This window comes from Callospermophilus lateralis, chromosome 18 (genome assembly GCF_048772815.1).
Source record: "Callospermophilus lateralis isolate mCalLat2 chromosome 18, mCalLat2.hap1, whole genome shotgun sequence".
NCBI lineage: Eukaryota > Metazoa > Chordata > Mammalia > Rodentia > Sciuridae > Callospermophilus > Callospermophilus lateralis.
Window position 1 is genome coordinate 63,541,383 of NC_135322.1, and position 24,952 is coordinate 63,566,334.

The 24,952-nt window shown below is 64.5% G+C and overlaps 1 protein-coding gene across 11 annotated transcripts in view; it reads left to right on the forward strand.

Annotated features, from left to right (window-relative positions):
• The window catches only part of Gse1 (Gse1 coiled-coil protein), a 204,452-nt gene that overhangs the window by 145,483 nt on the left and 34,017 nt on the right, over positions 1-24,952 (forward strand). The window contains exon 1 of one of the 11 annotated variants that reach the window (XM_076839258.2): positions 13,336-13,359. The exons of 9 other annotated variants lie outside the window; for them this stretch is intronic. Coding sequence is in view for 1 of the 2 variants with exons in the window: in XM_076839256.2 (XP_076695371.1) it covers positions 14,349-14,355 (7 nt within the window). In the remaining variant the exon portion in view is untranslated. Of the gene's footprint in view, positions 1-13,335; positions 13,360-14,221; positions 14,356-24,952 lie in introns of those variants that run through there. One more of the 11 variants, XM_076839256.2, reaches the window with a different exon arrangement.

Consider the following 24,952-nt stretch of genomic DNA (forward strand, 5'->3'; position numbering starts at 1 on the left):
CTCCAATTTTATTCGCTGGGCTCCAGCCCATTTGCATAATCCACACAGTCACCCTGGTTTTAATTGCCCACAACTCTGCAGAAAGATCATGTGGCTAAGTGGTAAATCATAATTAGATAAATAATTGGTTTGGCCACAGCAAGCTGCTTTTGTCACACCTGCCATCTGCTGGGCCCGGTTTTCTTCTGGCCAGAACAATGTGGTTCTGGTGACAGCGCGGCTGCTCCCACGCGGGCTGCGGGCTGAGCGAGGGGCTCGGCAGCAGAGCCTGGAAGCTTGCCCGGCCGCTGGGGTCTCCCTCTCTGAGCAGGCGCACCCCACACCCACCCTTCATCCCTGGTCCCCTAATGCATCAGAGTGGCCAAGCTGACCCCTCTGCAGGAGGGGAGCGGAGTGGCCGGGAGGGGCCAGCAGGGCTGGGGGCTGGCAGGGCCTGGGGCAGGAGCAGGGCCAGGGCTGTTCCCTGGGGGCCGCGGGGGCCAGCGAGCAGGGTTGGAGCCTGTGGGCCTCCCTGCGCCCGCGGTCAGCTCCTCCATCTGCTGTCCACCGAAGGCTCCTTTCTTCTCCAGCTCCAGGCCCATCTGTGAGCCCGGGAGTCTCCGGGGAAGCTGTGGGCCCGCCGGCTGGGATGTCCTGGGGCTGCCGGCTGCTCTCATGGCTGGGGCCAGAGCCGTTTGCAGTTGCTGTCCCCTCCCTCCCCATGGTCCAGACACACGCCCTCCTGCCTGCCGCCCAGCGGACGCCAGCCCACGTCGCCTAACTCACCGCCATAGGTTGCAGACCCACCCCTGGGGCCAGGCAGGTTTCTCCACTCCTCCGAGGGTGCTGTGGGCTCATTAAGGAGATCAAAGCACAGGGGTGGCCAAGCCTGTGGGGGACAGGGACAAGGGAAGCAGGGCTCCCTACAGCTGGGGCTTGATGTTGTCGGGCGCGGCTGCTAATTACGTCTGCTCCTGGGGTCAGCGCGGCCCAGGAGGCTCTGAGGCTGTGCCTGGGTGGGAGGAGGAAGCCTGGGGGGCCTTGGAAAGAGGCAGGTGGGCGGAGAGAGGGCCGCTCTGGGCGCACAGACCCTGTTTGTGACTCGGGCACCTGCACTGCTGCCAGGGACAGATGGGCACAGAGGCCCGTCGCCATGCCCACCGGCCCCTCAGCACTTCCCCTGCTCCCTGGAAGGCCTTCCTGGGCTGTGGGCTGCCTGGTGGTCCTCCACGACTCATCCCTGCCAGCATTTGCACCTAAGATGCCCACGAAGAGTCTGGGGCTTCACAGGCCGGCGCACTGCCACCAGAGAGCCCAAGTCCCCACTACTGAGACTGGGAGAGCTGGGCGAGGGAGCGAGGGCCCGCTGGCTGAGGGCCTGGTCTCGGCCCGTGTCTCCCTCCACGCCTGTTGGGAAAGCTCCGGGGCTTGGCCACCTCGGTGCTGTCTGCACTTTTCCACCCTCGTCACCCACTTGCTTACCCATTCATCCTTCTCCATCCCTCCATCCCTCCTTCCCTTTCTCCCTTCCTACGTCATCCATCCTTTGTCCCTTCCATGAACCGAGCCATCTGTCATTTGCCCACCTGTCCCCATCTGTCCTTCGTTTATCTACCCACTCATCCATTCATCTGTCCATCCACCCACCCATCCATCCATCCATCCATCCATCCACCTGCCCATCCATCCATCCATCCATCCATTCATCCATCCATCCATCCACCTGCCCATCCATCCATCCATCCATCCATCCATCCATCCATCCTCCTGCCCACTTATCCATCCATCCATCCACTCATCCATCCATCTGTCTATCCACTCATCCATCCATCTGTCCATCCACCCACCCATCCATCCATCCACTGCCCACTTATCCATCCATCCATCCACTCATCCATCCGTTTGTCCACCCATTCATCCACATCACCCGTCCATCATTCCATCCATCGTCATTCCATCCATCATCTATCCACCCACCCATCCTTCTCTCCTTCCCTGTCTGTCCATCACTATCCACCCGCCCGCCCGTGGGCTCTCCGTAGGCCCGGTGTCTTTGCGCTGCAGGACTCCGCAGCTTGGCTCACTGCTGCACGTCTGTGGGAAGGTGGATGTGCCCTCTTGAAGCTGGGTCCCCTTCCGCCAACCTTGCTGTAGACCCCTGAGCTGACTTGGGAAAGGAGGTCTCCTGGGGGAGGTTCTTGGACTTCTGGAATGGCCCGAGGCCTCCTTTGCGGGACCCCCCAGAGGACAGCTGGTCACCCCACTCACCCTAGTGGGGTGCTGAGTGCCCCCTGGTTTCACGGCTCCTCCTCGCTCCTGCAGGAGGCCTGTGAGCCTCTCCCCAAACACCTCCAACTTGACCCAGAGTCCTTGTCTTCTCGTTGTCTTTCTTACTTGTTTATCTTCATGCTAAGGAGCGAACGCAGCGCCTCACTCTGCTAGGCAGGTGCCTGCCACCAAGCCCCAGCCCAGCGCAGGCAAGAGGATGGGGAGATGTATAAAACTTTCTTCCTCAATTTACAACAGACTCCAACGTGACACTTCATTCTAGCTATAATTGGGAAAAGACGTCACAGGGGGTCCTGATGTTTGATTAGGAATGGGATCGACGTCCCCACCAGTTCAGGCACAAGAGACGGCTGACTTCTTGCCAGATTTCCTGACTCACCTGGGGCTGGGCCTCCCGGCCACCGTTCTAGCTCCTCAGGTCCCCGCCCCGCTCTTTGATTCTGTCTTCCGCGCCCGTCTCTGGCCTGCTTAGGCTGATTCAGGGGCTGCTTCTTGCCACCCTGTGGCCGGACACAAGGCTTGCCGCCCCCACCCGAGGATCTGTTTCTCTCTGTTCTAATGCTGCGTGGCCCTGTGTGGTGCCACTGGCCCCGGGTGGGCACCTGGATTTAGTCTTTAACCAGGTGGTGCGCGTCCGAATCCCAGCGACTCAGGAGGCCGAGGCAGGAGGCTTACAAGTGCAGACTAAGTGTGGGCAGCTTATCGAGGCTCCGTCTCAAAGTAAAATAAAGGGGGCTGGGGAGTCAGCTCAGTGTGGGGCAGCCTGGGTTCAGTGTCCACTACTGGGACGTTAAAAGATTAGTAAGAGTCAAATAAAATTAAAACTAAAGATCCGCGTCTCCTCACTGGCCACATTTCAAGGGAGTTGGTGGCCCCGTGTCTGGTAGCTGTGGGCCGGTGCAGGTGGACTGTCCTTGGGCTGCAGGAAGCCTGTAGGCCTCGAACTATGCTGAGCTTGCTCCCAGGGGCTCTTGAATGACCAGGGGATAGGCCACCTTCTGGATTCTCCTAATAAGGAAGACGAACCTGGGTCAGATTTGAATTTCATCCCGTCTGTCCTGCTGTGTTTCGTAGGTTTGGTCACTTAACCTCTCTGACCTGCAGAGGTGGGATTTGGGGACACTTGGAAGGGGGTGCCCTGTGTTTTGGGATGGCAGAGTGGGGGGGCAGGACAGAGCAGGTGGGCAGCGCTGCTCCGGGCCGTGATGGTGCTTGTTAAAAGCGTGAAGCCTGCAGCGCGCGCGTGCTTAGAGGTGGATTCCTCCAGAGTGGACGGCGGGCAGCTTCAGGGAACGTTGAGTCCAGCTGCCAAGCAGCCCGCAGGGAGAGGAGCCCCTTCCTGCCTCTGCTGGCTCTCCCGGGGCCGGGCTTCCTCTGCTTTTCCTCATCCCAGAAGGGGGGTGGGGCGAGATGACGCAGGGGGCTCTGTGCAGCTGTCGCCTGGGCCTGGGTGCTGGGCCTGGGTAGGGGCCTCTGCTGGCTGCCCAGGGAGCTGGTCCACCCGCCCACGTCGTCTGGCCTGCGCTGTCCACCAGCTTCTGCCTGCAGGGATAGCTGAGCCCCTTTGTCTGGACACCAGCCCCCCAACATCATGGGGAGCAAAGGCCAGGGGATTGCCCCTGAATGGGCACTTAGGGGCACCCAGGCTGGGCCCACACGGTGTCTGTCCCCTAGACCGCACCTGCAGACCTCGCTTACCTGTGGCCTGTGATCGGTGCCAAAGCCACGTGCCCCGGGGCGGCGGGCAGTGAGCTCTGCTCACTGGGTGGGTCTGGCAGCTCCAGGGGCCGCCCCTGCTGCCCGCCCCCAACTCCCCTTAATCATTTTCTCGGATGTTGCGAATTAAATGAATCAAATCTCCCTGTAACCGCGGGAGACGTCTTTGGGCCGGCCCGCCTGCATCTCCCGTGACAGAAGTTGTTAAATGAGTGGCGTTGACCGCGCTGGGGACCCAGCTCTCTGAATACGATTCCCTCCCAGCTGCCAGGAGCTTCCTGGAGGAATCCGGAAACAATAAGCGTCTCTGTGTCAGAGCTTCACCCTGCCCCTGGGGTCTTTGGGGAGGAGAGATGAGCTGAAATTGGTATTTGAGGGTCAGCACAGGCCAGGTGGCGCTGAGCAGTGTGGTGAGGAGGCTCTGGGGGTGCCCCTGGGCCCGCCCAGTTAGAGGGGTCCAGCGGGCAGTACTTGAGGTGTGAAGCCTGGGGACCTGGGTCACCTGCGGCCACCAGCCTCTTGCGCTGGCCTCCTGGGAGGAGTGGGAGAGGGACTTGGCAAGGCCTGCCTTCCTCCTCCTGTCCCCTCTCCTCCTGAGATCCCTTAGGGACAGGTGAGGTCATACTCCCAGGTGGACACAGCTCTGAGGCTCCTGCTTCACACGCCTCCTTGTTCTAACGGGGAGGCCGGGGTCATCCCAGTGTGTCCAGCACAGCCTTCCAGCAGGGTGCGACCTGCAGGGACCAGGGCTCCTCTTCAGGCCACCCAGGATGGGACGGCTCCTCGGTCATTAATGGGAGCGCCCAGGCAGGGGACATTCCCGAGGTCACGGAGCCACTTGCTGGCTGAGCCAGGAGTACTCCCGAGCTGGGCTGGGCAGCCCTGAGTCTGGACTGCCAGGCAGCGGGTCTGTGCAGAGGGGCAGAGCGGGCGGGGTCCCCGGGGGGAGGGGCCGGGAGCCACTTCGGCCTGGTGCCGAAGGCCAGGCCCAGGGCTGTCTCCAGGGCCCAGGAGAACTGCCCTGAACTCGAGGTGAGGCTGGTGCCAGCGTCTGAGTGTGGCCCACGCGCTGCCCCAAGATCACCTGCCACCTGGAGAGAATTGCCACCCGCCCAGCGTTGCCTCCCCTGCGGCTGCGGCCACCACACTGGACCCTGGGCCTTGGAGAGGACCGGCCTCCCGCACACACGCTCTGGACCCCAGGCTGAGCCCCTTGCCCAGCTGTGTCTGTCTTGGGCACACAGCACCCATCACTGGTGGGGATCTGTGTCCGACAGGGGAGGCCGACCCCCGGGGGTCAGCACACAAGGCCAAGGTGGGTCAGAGCGGCCATCTGTGGCGCCTCCCCGGAGGAGTGGAGAGAGACGCTGAACCAGAGGGCACCAGCGGGACTCGGGGTGGGCCAGCAGCAGGTCCCCTCTGCAAGGCAAGGAGAGGCGCTGCCCGAGAGGGCCCGACTGCGGGGCGGGAGGCCAGGCTGGCAGGGTGAAGGGGATGCGCAGGTAAAGGTGGAGGCCGGAAGGGGAGGAGCCCGTGGGGAACTGTCCCCAGCAGGGGGGCCGGGCTGGAGGTCTGCAGCCACTGTGGTCCCGGAGATGGGGTCACTCTGACGTCACCTTGGCCTGGGGGCACCAGGCCTCTGAAGGGGTCGGGCATGCAGAGCAGCCTTTGGGCAGGGCCAGCAGCTGGGCGCAGGGGTTTCACAGAGGACGGGCACAGGCTGGGACGGCCGTGGAGGCTTCTCCCTGAGAAAAAGTGGAGTCCAGGCACCCGGGGAGCTGAGGCCTGGGGGCGACCTCCTTGGCCCCCCCCCGGGGCACCGGCCTCAGAGGACCCTGGCAACTGCCCAAAGCCTCGTCGCGGCACTTCCAAGGGTGAACACGACCCAGGCCCAGCCGTTTCTTTTCACCTCAATTTGTGACCAAATTATAAAGGTGAAAACCCAAGAGCCAGAGCCACGTGGCCGAGCTGGAGGGCCAGGGTCAACATGGCCGGGGCCTCCGCCGGTGTTCCACAGGGCCCACCTCCTGCAGAGGTGGCCAGGCAGGGGTGGCCTGGCAGGGGAGGTGGCTCCTCGGGACACCAGGGCGTCTGTGTGGCTTGTGGAGTCTGCAAGCACAAAGGCAGCTGGCATCTCATGGCTCAAGTGACAGTGTGGGACCTGGTGACAGATGATGAATCCAGATCTGTCAGGGGCAGGGGCAGAGGTGGGTGGAGAGCGCAGCTCCAGGGAAGGGCTCCCCTGGCCTGGGGCCCAGCCCCATGGTCCTAGGCCTGCGGTGGGGGCCGCTCGGCCCTGGGGTCGAAGCCACCCCTGGTAGGAGTGGAACCCGTGGGCAGACCCGCAGGCTGCCCTCCGCCGTCGGCGCTGGTCACGTGCGAACGAGCCTCGAAGCTTGGGGCTGGGAGCCCTGAAGTGGATTCTGGGATCCCTTCTTTGGGGGCTGTGAATGGAGACAGGGGAGCCGCTCTCCTGTCATCAGCAGGCCTTCCTGCCCCAGGTCTGTCCTGGGCCTCGGGGACGTGCTGGCTCCAACGTGCAGCCTGTTCCAATGTCCCGCGTCAGCAGAGTCAGACCGCGTGTGGCCCCCGTCTCTGCGGCGTCCTGGCAGGGTCTTGGATGTAGTGTCCTTTCTCTGAGCCTGTGGACAGGGCAGGGCCAGCTGGCCCCACTGCACAGAGCAGGGGCGCCCTGAGGAGCTCGGGGTCCAGCGGGCGTCCAGGCTGCTAAGGCGGAGCGTGGCCGGTGGCAGATGTGCCCTTCTGGGGGGATCCTCGCCTCCCCCCAGAACTGGCCTCTGGGCAGGGTCCAGGCTGAGGCGTCCCTGCTGCCTGGAGACCTCCTGCAGACCTGGCTCCCCTGTGCCCCCAGCCTGTCCAGGGTCACAGCTGGCCGCTCTCCAGTGCGTGGCCAGGTGGCAGGAGCTACTTGGCAGCCTGCAGGGGGACAGGGGCACATTTAGGGTCTCGACCTCCCCCTCAGAGCCCCCAGGCAGCGAGGCCTGCCCTTCCCTGAAGCAGGAACTGTGGGTGTGGCCGAGGGCGGTCTGCTCCTGGGGTCCAGTGGGAGGGGGACACTGACCCTCCAGCTTGAGGGCTCAGTGTGCGCCTCCCAACCTGCCAGCTGGCGTGCGGTCTGTGTCCCCGCCAGGGGCGAGGCAGCAGGAGGACCGGCTGGAAGCTCAGGGAGCCTGGGTGTGGCAGCTTCCTGTGCCCTGCCCGCTGTGCCAAGGGCCAGGAGCGCGGGGTGACAGGGAGTTCCCAGGATATGCTGCCCTTGGGGTGCTGGCTGGGTCCTGGAAACCACCAGCCTGTCCCTCTGCCTCTCAGGGACAGGCAGGGGCCTGCAGGGAGGGGTTTTGAGCTGAAATCCTAATAACGTGACATTTAGCACAGTCGCAGTGTCGAGCCACCACCTCTGTCTTGGTCCAGAACATCCCGTCCCCAGGAAACCTGTCCCCTGGAGCATGCTGCGTCTCCACCCTGCCCCAGCCTGTTCCAGCGTCCCCTGTCAGCAGAGTCAGGCTGCATGTGGCCTGGCCTGGCCTGGCCTCTCTCGAATTTGCAGATGCATCCGGGTTGCATCTTCTTTTCAGGGCTCAGTAATGCTCCACGAGTAGAGAGGCGCGTTCTTGAGCCCACTCCTCTGACTGACCCCTAGGAGGCGGTCACCTTCCAGCTGCTGTCTGGACGCCACACCTGTTGGTCCTCTGGGGCTTGGCGCAGGCCGTGGCTGAGTGTTTCCTCACATGGACAGAGGTGTTGTGTCTACCTGACCATCCTCTGAGGCTCAGGTGGGCTGGATGGAACCAAGGAGGACAGCCTGTCCAGGTGCTACCAGGAGTCTAACAGTTACAGACGCCAGGACCCTGCTGTGGCCTGTCGGAGGTGGCCCGACAGTCTGTGGGACCCCAGCCCGCGTGGGCTGTGCCCTCCCAGTCACACTGATTCTGGACGTGCGGGGAACAGGGGAGGGGAGAGACGTCCATTGCCCCTGATGCTGACATGGCCTCCGGTGACGGCCTCCCTGCCATCTGGCCTGGCACTGAGGAGTCCTTCCTCATAAAACCCTTCCGTTTCCTCCTCCCTCCAAGCTGAGGCGATCCCGCGGCCCAGCTGCGTCCCGGGCACCGGGCGTGACACTTCCCACTTTACTGGCTTGTCTGGCCTGCAGGCAGATGAGGGCAGGGAGGTGCTCTTGCAGGCGGACAGCTAGAGGACCTGGGGTGGCTGGGTGCACACAGGCCTTGCAGGTGCCCGCCAGGGCTTCCCGAGAGCCATGTTTTAAAATCTTCCTTTTGGGGCTGGGGTCGAGGCTCAGCGGTGGAGCGCCTGCTTATTAACTCCGTCCCCAGCTCCACAAAAATCACACCAAGAAATCAGTGTGAGCTTGGGATGGTCACTGAGTGGTTAGCACTTCCGAAGCCCAGTGAGGGGGTGGCGACCAGCCGGCGGCAAGCCTTGGGGGACATGGAGACAGTTAGTAACCAGAGAGGGTGGCCTCAGGGGGAGAGAGAGGCGTCTGGGCCTTTGGCGTCCTCAAAGGCCCAGCTGGGACATCAGCAGTCCGGAGCCCAGACTGTTGCTGGGACGGTGGGAAGAGGCGCAGTCTGCTCTGGCCGACTACCTGGCGGGGTGGGTTTTGTTTAATGATGTGGCTGAAGATGACACCTGGTGCCCATCAATTTGGGGTTTGCCGCTGTTCTGGGGCCCTCTCCTCACTCCTGCGCAGGAGCCTCTCCGCTCTGTCCTTGAAGCCAGGCCTGGCCTCCTGTCTGGGTGCACCCGCTCCACGCAGGCCTTCAGGGAGAGACGGGTGCAGGGGATGAGGCCGCTCGGGGACACCCTCCCTCTGGGCTTTAGTCACAGCGCTGACAAGGGGGAAGGTTTGGCCAGGTTCCTCTCCACGTGAAGAACAGGAACCTGGCATGTGGAACCCTGTCCCCACCTGGCAGCCCTGGGAATGCGGTGGGGGGCTCCTGGCTCTGAATGTGGCCGGCAGGTGCCACCCACAGCTGCGGGAGCAGCAGGCAGGGCTGCGGGCTGCTCAGGAGGAGCCCGGGACCCCCAGGGGCAGAGGCTCAGCTCCTGGGGGGTCTAGGAGCCCATTCGGAAGCCCCGTGGACTGAAGGACTGCTCAGGGCTTCAGAGGCCCTCCAGGGTTTGAACTTGATCCAGGCCAGGCAGCCAGGCTCCTGGTGAGGCACTTGTATCCCAAAATGCTGGCAGGGGCCTGGGGGGCAGGAATTGTTGGTGACAGCAGGTCCGGAACTGTCAGCCCCAGGCCTCTCCCCAAATTCACGGCCCCCTGGAGGGTCTGAGCCTGCCCCAACCCACCCTTCCCCTCCCTCGGCCTGGCCCAGCCATATAAAGTTTAAAGGTTTTAAATGCAAATATTTCTCTTTTATAGATGCCAGCTGTCTCCAGAGAGCCCACTGCTCCCCGCTCCACTTTATTGTCCAATTAGCTTCCCATATCTGGGTCCTGGAGGCTGGGGAGGGGGCCAGGCCCATTCCCATCCCAAGCTGGAGGCTGCACCCTGGATGGCTGTCTGGGGTGGGCCGGGACCCAGGTCACACAGTAGAGGGGCCGGGGCCCTTTCAGATCTCCAGGCTCCAGCGAGAGCCGGGAGCAGGGGCAGTTGGTGGCAGGGGTGTTCTTCTCTTATTTGGAGAAATAAAAGCAGCAGCCCCACACACTGGCTCCCTTCTTCCCCCTCGAGGGCCCCCTCCCTGCCCGCCTTCCAGCCGTGCGCCGCCGCGTCCCCATTCACCGGGGCTCTGCGGCGCTCACAAAGCGAGGCAATTAGAATTGAAAATCTATGCAAAACAGCTGTTAACTGTTTGTCAAGGAGCGCAGCTGCGTGCGGGGCCCGAGGGAGCCGGGCACTGAAAGGGCAGGAAGTGCCAGGGCGGCCCAGGGTGAAGAGGAAACTCCTGACCTCGCCGAGGGGACTGCAGGCCACGGCCCTTCCCTGCTCCCCTGGGCGACCTCGGCTACCGGCGGCAGAGAGTTGCCTTGGGTGGGCGGGCGGGGGCACCCCAGCCTCCCCAGAGGGCAGGTTCTCTTGCCCCTCTTGGCAGCCTTCTTTCCTCCGCTTGGTACCTGCTGGGCAGATCTGAGTCAAGTCCAGCAGAGAGCTGGCCTGGGGGCTGTCGCTGCCCTCCAGGGACCCAAGCACAGTGTGCGTCCAGGAGCTTGGCCAAGGCGCTCCTGGACTCGCGGGAGGCCAGGAGGCCGAGGCGGAGCTGTGGGTACAGCCTTCCTGTTCTCACTCGGAGGCCGGAGGCCGGCTCTGTGAGATCACTGGGAGTGGGACCCGACGCCCGCCCAGAGAGACGATTCCAGAGGCGGGGATGGGAAAGCCTTCTTGGAATAGATAAGATTTAAGAAACGTGGGGAGGACTTGACCCGCGATGGCCGGCAGTGAAGAGCAAATGGAGTCGGCAAATGGAGCCGGCAGCGCGGGCGTGGCCAGCGGGACAGAGATAGCCGGACCTCCAGCCCCTGCCCCTCAGGCTTCCTACCCCCTGGACTTTGCACGCTCCCCAGGGGTGGGAGACTCAGGCTCTTCCCGGCCTCCGGACCCTGGGATTTTTGGGTGCAGGACAGAAGTGTGGACCTCCAGCCTGAGGCCGGAGCCCCCTGCAGGACAATCTTCCTCAGTAAAGAGCCGCAGGCAGGTGGCTGCCAGGAAAGGCTGCCAGGTACTGCAGCGGGTCCGGGTCTGGCTGCCTTTGGATTTCTGAGCCCCAGGCAAGTTAATTAACCTCCTCCCTCCGCTCTGTGATGGAGGTCACCACCTGCCGGGCGGAGGGCCCTGGGCCACCCGAGCAGAGCAGCCCTGCACTTGTCAGGTGCTGCCGAGTGGCACAGGTGATCCTCATTCCTGCCCACCCCGTGCTGCCCGGGTGAGGCCAGCTGATGGGGAGTGCAGGTGTCCCCCATGGGCCAGGAGCAGCTGGTGGGGTGCAAATTTAGGTTGCATGTCATCCTGCTGTGACCCTGGAAAAGGAGGAGCCATGTGGACTGGGAGCACAGGACCCCTTGCCTGGTGTCCAGGGCCACCTAGACCAGGCCCTGCACCTTTGTCCGGACTTGGAGGTGGTGACTGTTGCAGGCGGTGCCCACCCACTTGGGCACCTGGTCTGGCTCCGGTAGGTGCCCAGGCAGTAGGGGTGGTGGTCTAGAGCGTCCACCTGCCTTCTCACGATCCCAATGCCCCCACCCCACCTGCCTACCCTGGGCCTCTCTGAGCGGCTTACTGCTGGTGGGGTGCGGGATTTTCAGTCCCTTTTTCTGGGAAGTCTTGTGGAGCAGCCTGGGGCTGGTGTGTGGAGCGAATAAAGGTCAGCCTGCCATCTTGGGCTGAGGCAGCCTCTTTCAGGCCTGCCTCGGGGCCTCTGTGACCCAGCACCTGGAAGTCCTTAAGGTAGTTTAGGTTGACTTGTTTATAGAGCCTGAGGCCTGCAGATTCTGTGGGGGTGGGGTCCACCCAGGTATCACTGAAGCAGGTGGACCTCGGGCAAGGGCTGTGGCCCCTTTCCTCCTCTAGGAGGCCTAGTATGGCTACAGGATTCTGGGAGGAGCCAGGCGTCCTGCTCTGGGAGTGTCCCCTATTGGACTGTTCCTGGCTCCTTGCTCTTCCACCCGCCTGGTCCTTTTCCGCCAGGTTTCCAGGCAGATGGGAACGCTGGGAGGAGGTCATGGAGGGAATCCGTGGCCCAGGGAAGGTCTGGGTGGAGGAGCTGCTCTGGGGGGAATGGAGGGTCCATGTGGGTCCAGGGTCAAGCCTGAACCTTGTTAGCAAGGGTGGGGTGTTAGCAAGGGGCGCCTGGCTACCAGAGAGCACTTCCCAAAGTCGGAAGCTCTGTACCCAGATTACTCATTTCCTCCAACCAGGGACACTGACATCCATCTCCCAGTGCTAGCCAGCCTGGTGGCCAGAGCCTTTTTTTCCTGACCAGGCTGCACATAGCCGGCGCGCTGCTGCCCCCCAGTGGTTGTGGGGTGTATGGAAGCTCTTCCCTCCACGGCCGGCCAGAGGACAGACTCCAGGTGTGAGTCGCTTGTGGGCAGGGCTCCCGGGTTCACCTTTGTGCACTGTGACCCGAGCGCTTATTGACCTCAGCTTCCTCAGTGAAACCAGTACAAGACCACCCCTCTCACAATCCAGTGGAGCCAGATACACGTGGGAAGGAGCAGACAGCTCTGAAAATAAGCCAAGTGACACCTCTCGGGTCACCCACAAATTCATATGGTTGGCTGGCCTGGTCCTGTTCAAACAGGTGGAAAAGCTCGGCCTCCACACGCCCCTTGCCCCAGGGCCTCCCCAGGGGAGAGGGAAACCGATGGTAGCGTGCGGGCGAGATTTGGAGGTAGGGCCCCGGTGTGGTTACCCGGGGAACCCGGCTGGGAGGCGCCTCCCGCCCAGGTGCGAGATGTTCATTTGCATGTTCTTCCCCTCCCCCCGCAGCCTGCAATCCAGGTGGGAAAGGGGCTGAGCCCGCCCGGAGGCGGTTTTGTTTTTACACTGGGGGCCCGAGGTCGGGTGCCCTCCCCTCCCCCCGCGCGTGACTCCGGCGGGGGTGGAGGCGCCCCCCACCTTCCGCTGCTGCCGGGTGCACCGTCCGGCCAGTGCGGGACATAAATTTCCAGAGGCCGCGCCAACGAGCGGTGCGTAAATTAAAGCGTGGGCCGCGGCCGCCCGCGGAGGGGCACCGCGGGGAGCAGCGGATCGTGGGCCTGGGGCGGCCCCTCCCGCGCGAGGCCAGGGCCGCAGGTAGGAGCCAGTAACGGCGCGACCCGGCCGGGCCGGCGCGTTTCCCTTTTCGTTGGCGGTCGGACTCGGGCCTGGTGCAAGGCGGGGGCCCGCTCGCGGCCCCCGCCCCGGAGGGCATGGGCTGGTCCTGCGCCCCGCCGGCGCGGGCCCCGAGCGCTCCCCGCCCGCCAGCGTCGCCGGGAACAGATGGACGGGGGTGGCAGCGCCCCGCGCGCTCCCGCCGCAGCCCGGGCCGGCTGGGGAGGGAGGGAGGCGGCGGCCAGCGGGCGGCGCGCGCCTGTCGAGCACTGCGCGGGCATGTCCCGGGGCAGGTTTGGGGCTGGCAGCCGCGCGCGCTTGGCACCGAGGCGGAAAGTTGAAACCCGCAGCGCGGCTGGGCCGCCCCTGGGGGTGCTGTTCGCCCTGGGGCTTCCTAGTACGAAGGCGGCGTTCGAGGGCCGGAGCCCCCCTCCGACCTGCGCTTCCGGGGGAGGGGTGCTGGGGGCGGAGCGGGGGGAGGGAGGCTGGGCCCACAGTCCCTCTCCGCGCCGCCCGTGGGTGCCCAGGAATTTCAGGACGCTCCCTGAGTCATCCCAGTCAAGTGCCTGGGTGAGGTAGGGTGGGGGGTGCCAGGAATGGGGAGGTGCTGCGCTGGGGCCGGTGGCGCGGCGGATCGTGCCAGTTTCTGGAGGCGGGTGGCCTCGCCTCATGACCGCAACCCCAGCTACTTAATGATCCCCCTGGCGCAACGGCGCCTCCGTAGACACTGCAGCTCCTGGGACGAAGGTTCTTTAAAGAACCCCCGCGCCCCCAAGTTATTACAACGGTAGGAGCTTTCCAGAACTTCGGGCTGAGGCAGAGGCACAAATTGACCGAGTTCTAAGCATTCGGCCTTTTACGTTGGCATCTGAAGGTTAGGCATCTTGGGGACTTGGGGAGGTTTAACACAGCGTCATTTGCTGCCCACCCCCGACACACACTAGCGCCCGGGACGTTGTCCTCCAAAAAGCCCCGGAACGCAGTTTAGCCGTCTGCGCGTCACCGGTGCTGGCAGCGCCAGACCCGGCTGTAGGCTCCGGGAAGCCGTTTGGAGGAGAGGACGAGCTCTGCTCTCGTGCGGGCCTGCTGGAAGCAACTGCGCCCTACTCGTGGGAGTCCACTGACCAGTCCGCGGCCCCGAAGCAGTCCAGCCTGGGGGTTCGAGGGAGCGCGGGGGTGGCGCCCCCCAGCGCCGCCGGAGCCCGGGGCTCACCTGGCCGCCGGCGGGGGAGGGGCATGTGGCCGCGCGGGGTGCTCCCGGGCGCCCGTCGGTGCGCGCGTGCGTGTGCGCTTGCGGCTGAAACCCGACACCTCCCGCTGGCTGAGGTCAGGGAGCCGGGAGCGAGCCAGTGGCTCGGGAGTGGGCGGCGTTGCGCTTGGGTGTGTCCTCAGCGGCGGCGACAGCAGCAGGTGTTTCTTGGCCTGGGCCCCGGAAGCTCCACCTCCCCAGCGGGCCCGAGCTGCCGCCGCCGCGCAGCCCCGGGTGAGATAAGCAGTTTAGACAAACACTGGGCGACGGTGGCTCCAGCATGTGTCAGGCGAGGCGGAGCTGCGGCGCCCTGGCATGAAAGGTGAGCGCGCCGCAGGGGGCGGGGGTCCCGCGCCCGCCCGACTCCCCTCCAAGTTCGCGGGTTCCGCGGGGGCGGCTGCCAACGGCTCCCGGGCAACTTCCCCCGAGTGCGAGCGGCGATAAGAGCCGGGAGGGCGGGCGGCCGATCTGAGGCCGCCCTCCCCCGCCCGCGGGGTAGCCCGGGCGGCCGGGCTCCGGCGGGGACCGCGGCCGCGTTGGGCGAGGGGCGCGTGAGTGCGCGCGGCGGGCGCCCCGGAATGGGGAGGAAAACTTTGGGCGGCCGTGCGCCCCCGCGCAGGTGCGGGCGGGGGGCGGCGGCGCGCGTCCAGCTCCCTTCCCCGCCCCCACCCCGGTGTGGGAGGCCGCGCGAGGGCGGGACCGGGGCTCTGACCCCCGCGCCCTGCGTCCCAGCGAAGGGCGCGCCCCTCCCCCGCCGAAGATGGCTGCCCGGCTCGGAGGTGGGAGGGCGATGGCACATCCGCCGCCCCCCGCCCGCGCTGCCCTTTTCCCTCCCCGGCCCTTCCTGCTCCGCCTGGATGCGCCTCCCCGCCCCCGCCTCCCGGCCGGCGGCCGCGCTGACGGCGGCGAGTGGCCCGCCCGAGTGGAGCCGATTCAATTATATTGCAGCACCAGAGACACCTCCTCGCCGGCCGCCCGCCTCTCCAGCAGGCTAATTAAATTCCCTCGGTGGAGGCGGAGCGGGACTGGGCTCGCCCTCCCCGCGCCGCCCACCCCTGCTCCCCGCCTCCCTCGCGAGCGGCGGGTGGGGGCGAGGGGCGCCTGACAACGGCGATGCCGACCCGGCCGGGCGGTGGGGGCAGTGCCCGTGCTGGAGGCGGCCTGGCCCGGAGGCCGGAGCTCCGAGCTCCGCGCCCCCTCGCACGTGGTGGGGCTGAGCGCCGCTTTTGAGCTTTGAGGGCTGTGTGCCCGGCGGGGGAAGCACCTGCTGGCCCCCGGCTGAGTGGTGGATGCCAGCCCCAGTTGAGTCGGTTTGGCTCCTGCAGACTAGCCTTTGTCTCAAGGCGCGTTTAAAACACTAAACCTCCCTAACTCCTGTGGGGTCTTATCTGGCGCCTGAGGGGTAGGGGCCACACAGGTTGGGGTTTGGAAACAAAAAGCAGGACCACCAAATGAAGGGAAAAAAGGATCCCTTTGTAAAAGAGGCTGGGACAAAGGGCGCTCCGGGAGGGAGCATCCCGGCTAAGCCGATTTCCAGATTTGCTGGGGACAAAGGGGCGGGCTGTCCCCCTGGTGGGCTGCCCAGAGTCTTCTCTGGGCTGCTGCCACCCCCAGGAGAGATGGGGGACCCCCCAGGTAAGCAGCCTTCCCTGGGCCTCTCCGTATTACTTAGACTTGGAGTACTTAAGTGTGGCTCACCCTGTGTTTATGGCTGCCCCCACCCGCAGGGAGGAGGATCCGGAGGTACGGGCTGCCTCTGACTCAGCCGGCCAGCCGCAGGTGAGAGGCCCAGGGCGCAGGCTCCAACTGGCAGTGTGTGTCATCCCAGCTGCCGGCTGTGCGGGCGTGACGCCCGCCAGGTAGGCTAGGAACGCTCTTGCTCCACCAGGCCTTGCTGTGCAGGACAGCTTGGTTCCCACCTCCCCAGAGGGTTGCCCGGCCTACCCTGGAGGGAGCCCTGATGGCTGGGTACATGGTTGGCTTTTGTCATTCAGCCTGGCAGTGGGAGCAGACACTGAAGCCAGGAGGGACGTGGGGGAAGCTGGAGCCAGCCACGGTTTGACACTTGACTTCTCTTTTCCTCCAGTCTGGGTGCTGGAGTGAGCAGCCAGCTTGGGACGCCTTGGGAAGGAGTGGGAGGCCCAGCCTGCTCCAGGCACTGGCACTGTCCTGTCTGTGGGCGGGGCTCTGACAACAAGGAAGGCCAGCTGGTTATCTTGTGCAGTGTGGGCCCTGGCCTGGTGGGGACAGCCTGTAGGGTTCTGGCTGTTGAGTTGCATAGATCCTCTCCCTTGGTATTTGGACATTTCTGAGCACCTGACCTTCTCGGGCCTTAGTAACTACCACTTGGGGGCTTAGCCTAGTGGTTCAGAGCTTCCCAGGGGATTCTAATGTGCGGAAGGGATCTGGGTTTACTGCTGTCACAATGAGCAAAGAAAGGCTCCAAGAAGTCTGGGCTGGCACAGGGTTCCCAGCAGGAAGCCTCCAGTGGCCTAGGAGCTGCCCCTCTGGCAGGCCTCTGGCTGCAAGTAACTTCCCTGTCTCTGGAGGAAGCAGACCCATGAGCACTTTGTGGTTTCAGAGCAGAAGGGGGCCCTGCTCAGCTTAGCATCTCTGCCCAGAGGAAGGAGAGCAGGGCAGGCACAGCGCCACTCTGTGGCAGACGCAGGGCCTGCACCTCCCGGTCGGCCCAGGAGTCACTCCCCTCCACCCACCAGACAGGTGCTGCCTGGTCCTTAGCTAAGGAAGGGGAGGCTGTGGGCTGTAGCCCCTTGCTGAGGGCGGGTGCTGTTGCCTTCTCTTCCAGAAAAGCACAGATGAGCCAGACCTGGCTGCCACCTTTTTTCTTGCCCCTAGGAACTCGCAGGGGCTTGTGGAGTCAGCGTGCAAGGCCGGTTTTCTGGCCCCGGCAGGAGCCTTGGAATTCCCAGCCTGGGTTCCTCCAGGTCCAAAGCCTGCCGAGGTTGGACGGGAGCCCTCTGGGTAGCATGTTAATTACCTGCGCTGTGGAAACTGCAGCGTCCTTTGAAACCACAGAGCTACGAGGCCTACCTCCTCCCCCCCCCCAGTCCTCGCCAGGAGAGCTGGTTTCAGCCTGCAGAGATCCCTGTTTCGGGTGACGGCGCAGCCTGGTGACTGCTGCAGGCCAACTGTCTTGCTTTAATTCCTGCCCCCACGGAGCCTTAGATCTGGCGGCCTGGCCAAGTGCAGCAGGGCTGTGAGCTGCTGGCTTCAGTCCCCTCGCTGGCCTTTCTTCCCTGCTCAGGCCACAGCCTGGGAGGGGACGTTTCTGAGTGTTCCTGTCAATGAGAATTTATTGAGCGCCTCCTCTGAACCCAGCCGAGCGCTCGCGGCCGGGAGGTGCAGACAGATAAAACAGGACCTCGTCCAAGGCAGCCGCGCTCGCCTGCCAAGACGCGCACTCGGGGGCCTTTTAATCTCACTTCTGCAGCCGCCTCCCCCGCAGCCGCCTCCCGCGCCCTCTGGTCCAGCAGCCAGAACCACACAGGGCTGCCGCCCTGTCTGCCTGACCCTCGCCCTGGAAGTCAGCTCCAGGCCCTCGGCTCCTCCTGCCCTGGCACCCCCACGCTCACCCCCAGGATAGGATCGTGAGAGCCTATGTCCCCGAGGCCAGGCTCCAAGGAAGGGCCTGCAGATAAAGGGGCAGCACTGGAGGTGGCCTCTGGGTCTGCCCTCGTCTTCCAAGCAGTTAAGCAAAAGGAGCAGACCAGGCTGCGCTTGAGCCTTGGGTGTCCCCCTGGACCTGGTGGGGCCTGGGCGTCTGTCTAGCTCCCCAGGGCCGGCAGGGTTCTCCCCACAGAGGCTCTACCAGGGCCTTCTGTTGTGGAAGAAGTGGGTCCGGAGTTCCTCATCCTGGGGAAGGTGACCCAGAGGCCAGAGACTGCCCGTCTCCAGAACTGGGTGGAAAAGGGACTCAATGTGGACGTCCTCTGGGGGCTGGGTGCCTCTCTGGCCAGGGAGACTGTGGAGAAGCGGTGGGTGTAGATGACCTGCCACGGCCCCTGGTGTGTCCGGGCCTCGCGTGGGCACTGGGTGGGACGGGGAAGGTGGCTCTCCCCTGGCCCAGTGTGCTTGGAGCACCTTCCTAGTGGGGCTTCCTGGGGTGGGCATGTTTGAGGGGTGGCTTCTGTGCCTGTGTGGACCCTGGCCAAGCCCTGCCGGTCTGTGGCCAGTCCTCCGGCTGGAGCCCTAACTTCCTGGGAGTTGAGTGGCTTCATGGCGTGGGGGGACTTGTGCGTCTCCCCCAGGTCCTTCCTAGCTGTGAAGTGGGCTCCCTGTCCCTGCATGGCTACGCACCAGAAGCAGGTGATCAGGGCCTGCCACTGTGGCCCGGCCCCAGGAGCCTCTCTGCTGCTCCTGTGTGCTGCCCTTGACTTGCGTGGCCTGGGGCACTTCGGGGCCCTGGCTGTCTCACTTGCAGGACAGGAGCAGCCCAGGGTGCCTGTGTCCTCAGACTGAGGGTCAGTGCTCATAGGTCACTGGGGCAGTGGCATTCCTGGGGATCTCGTCAACGGTCCAGAGGCTCTGCCCTACGCCCCACGCCAGGCAGTGTGGGGTTGAGGGTGGCTGAGGCCCCTTCACTGCCCAAAGGCCAAGTCAGTCCCTTCAGATCCCCTTGTGGCCAGGGTTAACACCAGACGCGCTGTTCAGGCCCCCTCCCCACCCCAGACCTCCCGGGGTCTCGTGCGGAGGCGCTGCAGCCATGGCCTGCCCCCCCACCCCCAGCGCTGCCCTGTCCTGCCCTGTCCTCCCCCAGCCCAGCCCTGCCCTCTTGCACTGCAGTGGCGGTTCCCCGGCCGCAGGCGGCATCAAGGTATTGACCCGTGCGCCTTTGGTTGGAGCTGTATTGATGGTGGACAGGTTAAACCTTCCCGAAGGAAAATCTGTGTGTCAGTGGAGGACAACGGCTCACAGGTGGGGGCCGCACCACCAGGGCTCCCTGGTGTTGACCCATCTTCCCCAAGGGGGCCAGAGCCGGGCGCCCTTCAGGGACAAGTGCCAGAGTGGAGCCCCAAGGCAAGTCGCGTGCCTTCTGATCTGAGTTCCCGGTTGGCTTCCGGGGTTTAGTGACCAGATGGGGAGGAGCTCTGTGTCCTGCCCCCAGAGACACTGCAACCTCTCCGGTCACTTCTGGTCACAGCCTGGCTTATGGGGAGACGTTAGCTGTGGTGCAGGCGCTGGGTGTGGGGCACTCCTCCTCCTGTGTCCTTCCTACCTCAGGAGGGCCCGACTTGCCAGGGAGGGACTGCCCCGGTTGACCAGGGAGGAAGGGGCTGGGGGGCTCGTCCACTGCCTGCAGTCAGCGGCGGAGGAGGAGCAGGTTCCAGCCTCCTGGAGCCCAGAGGAGGCCTGTTGGATGGCCGTCTTCACCATCTTGATGGGGTTGGGCTCCTCCCCTGGCTGCCCAGCGTGCAGAGATCTTGGCGTGCGCGTGGAGGTGTGTGGCAGGTGGCCTGAAGCTGAGACCCAAGAGTTAAGACTGGGTCCTGGGTCAGGTGGGGACACTGGGGAAATCCCGTCCTGCAGGCTGTGGATCTGCCCATTGTCCTCTGTCACCTGGTCACTCCACAGATGAGGAAACGGTCTCAACTAGCGTGTGGCCTGCTGGCCTGGGGTCCTGCTCAGCCCTCGGCCTCTGAGGGTTGGGACTCTGGTTTCACCGGGGGTTCTGGTCACTGCTGGGGCTTGCGGGCAGTGAAATGCAGCCGAGGTCTCTGCTGCTCTTGATCAGACTGAGGTCCAGGCCTCTCCCTCTACCACACAGCCCTCCTCCAGCTTGTCCCCAACCTGTGGTAGCCCCCCTTTCTGGGGATGTGGAGCCTGGACCCTGTCGCTGAGGCCCGGGCCGCACATTCTAAGGAAGCAGCAGGGTGAAGTGGGTTCCCTGGGCCACTGAAGTGGCTCCTCGGGGCTGTACAGGGGTGCCTCACCAGGGGGTGAAGGCCCCGGGCGGGCGCTCGGGAGAAGCCTTCAGGTTCCCTGGGTAGTGCAGTCGGTGGGCAGTGGTGACATCGGCCTCGCCATGGCGGGGGACAGCCCCTGCCCTTCTGGTGCCTTGCAGCGTCTGGGTAGTGGGTGCGTTTTTCAGTCCAGGTCTTTCCCATTTAGACGGGTGTTGGGGCCGGTGGCCTGTCAGGTGGGGAGAGTCTGGGCCTCGTTCGTTTGATGGCTGGTGCTGGGATTTCTGTAGCCAGGCCCGCAGAGTGCCGGGGCTTCTGGAGCCCTGCCCTGGGCATCGCACCTCACCCCCGCTCGAGCTGTTCCCAGAGGGAGAGCGGCTGGCATGAGCACTGTCCCAAATCCAAACGCCGCAGGCTCTGACGTGAGGCCACAAGTGGCACGTTCCACACCACGAAACTGCTTCACGCACAGGATGGCACAGGATGGCCTGGGAGGAATGTTGAAGGGGATCTTCGGCCGTAGGTATGAGGCGTAAACGAAACAAATGAGTTTTGCCTCTAGATTTGGCACCGTCCCCAAGTTATCTCACCAGGGCCCTGCCGATATTCCAGAGTCCAGAAAACCCGAAATCCAAACGCTTCAGAGGAGGGCCGCTCGGCACCGACCGCGAGACTCTCTCCAAGAACGTGGTGGGGCCATACGCCCCGGGGCCTGCTGTCCCCTGCCAGCTCTGGCTAGATGGAGACCTGGCCGTGGCCCTCACCCCTGGCCACCCAGGCTGCGCTCGGCCTCAGGGTGGGAGACAGTGAAGGGAGGAGATCTTCCCACAGCGGTCACCTGGCCTGAGTGTCCCTCCAGGGGCCACCTTTTTGGATGGGAGCCCAGAGAAGTCCACCCCTGGGTCATTGAGGGCAGGCCAGGTCTGGGCCAGGGCCTGAGGACCCCTTTAGACCTGCAGGGTTGCCCCTCAGTAGGCGGTGGGGGTGGCTTGGGGCGGGGAGCTCCTGACTCCTGATGGGTGGCAAGCCCGTCTGTTCCACGTGGTGGTTTCCAGCAACGATGTCCGGGCACAGAACGTGGGGCTTTGAAGACGATAGAGGAGCCCCATGGGGAGAAGTGATTAGAAAGACGGAGTGTCCTGGGCTCCCCGACCCCACCCCCCTGTGCCTCCTCTCCAGGTAGGTCATGTTAGGGGCGGGGTTACCACTCGGCTTCTATTCAGGGAACTCTTGCCCAGGCTCACGGCCACTCACCGCCACACACAGACCCCGTGGGTCACGGGTTGGCCTCCTGAGCTCGGGAATCGGCCGAGAGCAGCTCGCCACCTTGGCACTTGGCACCTTAGTTCTGGCCCCAGGAACTGGCTTTGGTTAAAGTGAGACCCACCTTGGGCTTTCCTGGGCCGGTGCCCGCCCAGCCCTCCTCCTGTCGAGCCCCCATGGAGCAGCAGGCTGGCAGCCGTGACCCAAGCTAGGGTCCTACACCGCCCCCGTTCATCAGGCTCCTGCAGTGCTGTCCCTTCCCAGGCCTGCCCGCGGCTCGGAGCGGGGGGACCCACTCCTGGCCCTCTGGCACCCCTGCCACTGGGCCTTCTGAGCACTGCTGAGATCACTCCTGGATCCTGCTCCTGGTTCCCTGGGGGTCAGGTGGGCCCTGGAGCAGTTCAGAGACGCGGCACTGCGGGGCCAGGAGCTGGGGACCCTGTGGTTCCTCTGTTTTCTTCTGGAGCAGCTTCCTGTCCCCTGGGTGGGGGCGGGGGCTTGGGATACTGGCCTCTTGCAGCGCAGGGGCACAAGGAGCAGGGGCCTGTGGGGCCTGGGGAGCAGGGTCTCATGCAGTGGCCTGTCATTCAGGTGTCACCTGCTCCCAGGGCCTGACCTTGACCCTGCTGGCCCCAGGCTGCCTCCCAAGGACTCTCGGAGGCTTGGGCATCTCTGCTGGGACCTCTGGGCCTCATTGGATGCCTCTGCGGAGGCTGGTGGCATGCACTGAAAGGGCCCTTGTGACGTGCGGCAGGAGGCTGGCCTGGCTGGCCCAGTGGCTGCGGAGCTGGTGCTTGTCCCACCTGTAGCTTGGGCTCAGCCAGCCACCTGCAGGGGTGGAGCCGGCCCACAGTCTCATGCAAGGGAGCGCGGGCGGGAAGCGGGGCTCGTCCCTGGGCCCAGGTGAGGTGAGGCTTGCAGCCTGGGCTGGGGGGTGGCCTTGGGCGCCATCTCCCAGGTCTCCCAGCCTCGTGGCCTTTCTGGTCTGCCTTTGTTCTCACTGTGGGTGGCATCCCGCTCTGCTGCTCCCCTCCTGCCCGCCCCACGGCCCCTCGCTGCTCCGCAGCCCTTGGTCTATGCGCTAGGCTTCTGCACACAGCAGCCGCTTAGAGTAATCGCGTCAAATGTCACCGCCATCTGTTGCCTGACTTTGTCCCTCGCCTCACCTAGAACCTCCGGAACGCCCGATCTGTGGCCTCAGACCCCAGTTCTGGGTGACTCTTGGGCGTTCTCGTGGCTCCCTGGGTACCCCCACCCTGCCAGTGTCGCCCATGTCACCCGTGGGGCTCCCCCAGCTGTGACCCACCATGCAGGTGGCCTCTCCCGACACTCTGCACCCAGCAGGGGCCCTGGCTAGCCTGGCGACTGGCAGTGACGTGTTGGGGACGAACCCTGGTGTCGCGTCCCCCTGTTGGCACAGTCCTGTGGATGTGAGGGGTGAATGGGGCCGTGGCGGCTGCCTGGGAGCCTGGGACGTGTGGGAGCCCCGTCCTGTTCCCCTTGACTGGGTTTCTGGTGGGCAGCTGCTCCCGCCTTGCGCGCGGCTCGGCTGTCCGCCTGGGAGGCCCGTGGCCTCGTGGCCAGCTTCATGCAGGGGTGCCCAGCTGCCCGCTCCTGCCTGCTGCTCCCAGCCCTTCTGGTTCTGGGTCAGGAGCTCGGCCATCTGCTCGGGCCGCGCCTCCTCTGGGCTGGTGCTGCCCTGACTCTGCCAGCCGCCGCCTTGGGCACTGACCTTGGAGCGGGTCTAGGGCGGGTCCTCGAGATCCTGAGGTGGTATTCTGGGTCGGGGCCTTCCCTGGCACGAGCCGAGGCCCCCTCCCTGGTCCCACCCAGAGCTACGCTGCTCAGAGTGTGGGAAGGAGTCATGAGCTGATGACAGAGCCGCTCTGGGGACCATGGCACCCTGTGCCACTGCGCCCCGAGTCCCCACAGCTGGTGAGCCCTGGCCTTGTTAGGGCTGCAGGAACATGCCCCCTTTGGGGGGCAGGGACGCGGGGCCCTCGGAGCTGGGGGACGCCCTTTATTTGTTCACAAACATTTCTTTCTGTGGTGATGGAGAATTACCAAGAGGGGTGATTAGAGAATCCAGGTCCAGATTGTGCGGGCGGCCGAGAGCGGAGCCCCGCCGCGCAGCCTCGCAGGGTGTAATTAGGGGGGCTGCCAGGGAGGGGGCGGGTTGGTGCTTGAACTGGGACCCAGCAGAAAATTCATCTCGGCTATTAGCTTGTAATTACAGAGCACGGAGGGAGCGGGCCTGGGGTCTGGGGCCGGGCAGAGCAGGCATGAAAGGAAGCAGTAATTACGGGATCCACGGGAGGCCGGGAGGGAGGCTGGGAGGGAGGCCAGTGTGCTGATTAATAATCCCCCTTGTGGGAGGAGGGGGTCAGGACCATACCTAAGGGGGCCGCGGAGGCCTCCCCTCTTGCAGTCCTGCCGTCAGGCCAGCCGGGGCTCCGCCCTGCAGGCCAGGACCCAGCAGGTGTGTGCCGGTGTCCCCTGCCAGGCAGCTGGGCTCCTGCTGCCCTGGGCGCTGCCTCCTCGCTTTCTTTCAGAGCATTGTGCTGCTACTGGCCTCGCAGAAACCTGGGCGGGCACAAGGGAGGCTGGGGCGAAGGAGGCTCACCGTGGGTCCCCTGTCAGACTTGGCTGCCCACAAAACAGGCCCAGCTACCTTGTGAGCGTGGTCAGCGGGTGTTCATTCCTCTCTTCCTGCCCTCTGGCTTCTGGTGGTAGCCCAGAGGTCCTCAGCTCTGTGGACTCAGGACTGGACTTTCCCTGACCCCTTGGTTTGAGTGTGACCAGGGCTGAGGGGCCTTCGGGTATCTGGATAAGGCAGCCCTTCTTTCCTGGGGAGCTGAGCTGGCGAGAAGGAGCCTGTCCAGACTTGGTACAATGATGTAAAAAATTAGAGGCAGGCAGTCTCCTGGCGGATCTGGGCCACCTAGACCTCTGGCTCGTTTCCCTGCCGAGCAGCACATGTCAGGAGAGCGTGTACGGTGCACAGCCCCCAGCCCTCATCCATCACAGGCCTCATGCTGCGGAGCATATTCCCAGCTGTTAGGATAATGAATTCAGATGAGCTGATAATGTCGATGAGAATCCAGTCAGTGGCCAGGAGCGCAGAAGTTAATAAATACCTCTCTAATGAGGGGGGAATAGGCACCTGCGCCCCTGGGGGCTCCCTGCTGCTGCCCCTGGGGCTCCACAGTCGCTGTGGCCTGCCCTGGCCTCTGCAGACCTGGCTGCCAACGGTCCCTGTCCCATCTATGGAGGGGAGGGCACATAGCAGCCGCCAACTGAGGCCTATGGACTGGGGGCAGGCGTGAGGGCATTCTGCAGCGGCTCCCTGGGTCCCCGAGCGCGACCACTTGGGGCTGCCCCTCCCCAGGCACACATGCAGCAGAACTGCTAATTTTAGGTCCCTAATGAAGCCGCTCCTGGAGTGCTATTTTAAGTGGCCTGACATCAGCAGAGCAGCTCCCCAGGCTTAGGCGCACACTGGCACCGTCTGCAGTGCTGGCTTCGGGGGACCCCCAGGGGCCAGGGTGGAGGAGGGTGGGACCCTTGGTCGAGGCTGCTGGCGGCCCCCTTGGGGAACTGGTGCTGGGCCTGATGGGGGGGCAGGGCTGACGTCTGGATGTCCTCAGGAGCTGATGGCGATCTTGACGGGAGGGGACTGTTCCGAGGACGGGGTACATGTGCTACCGTGTCACCATCTCGTGGAAGGCTCTCGTT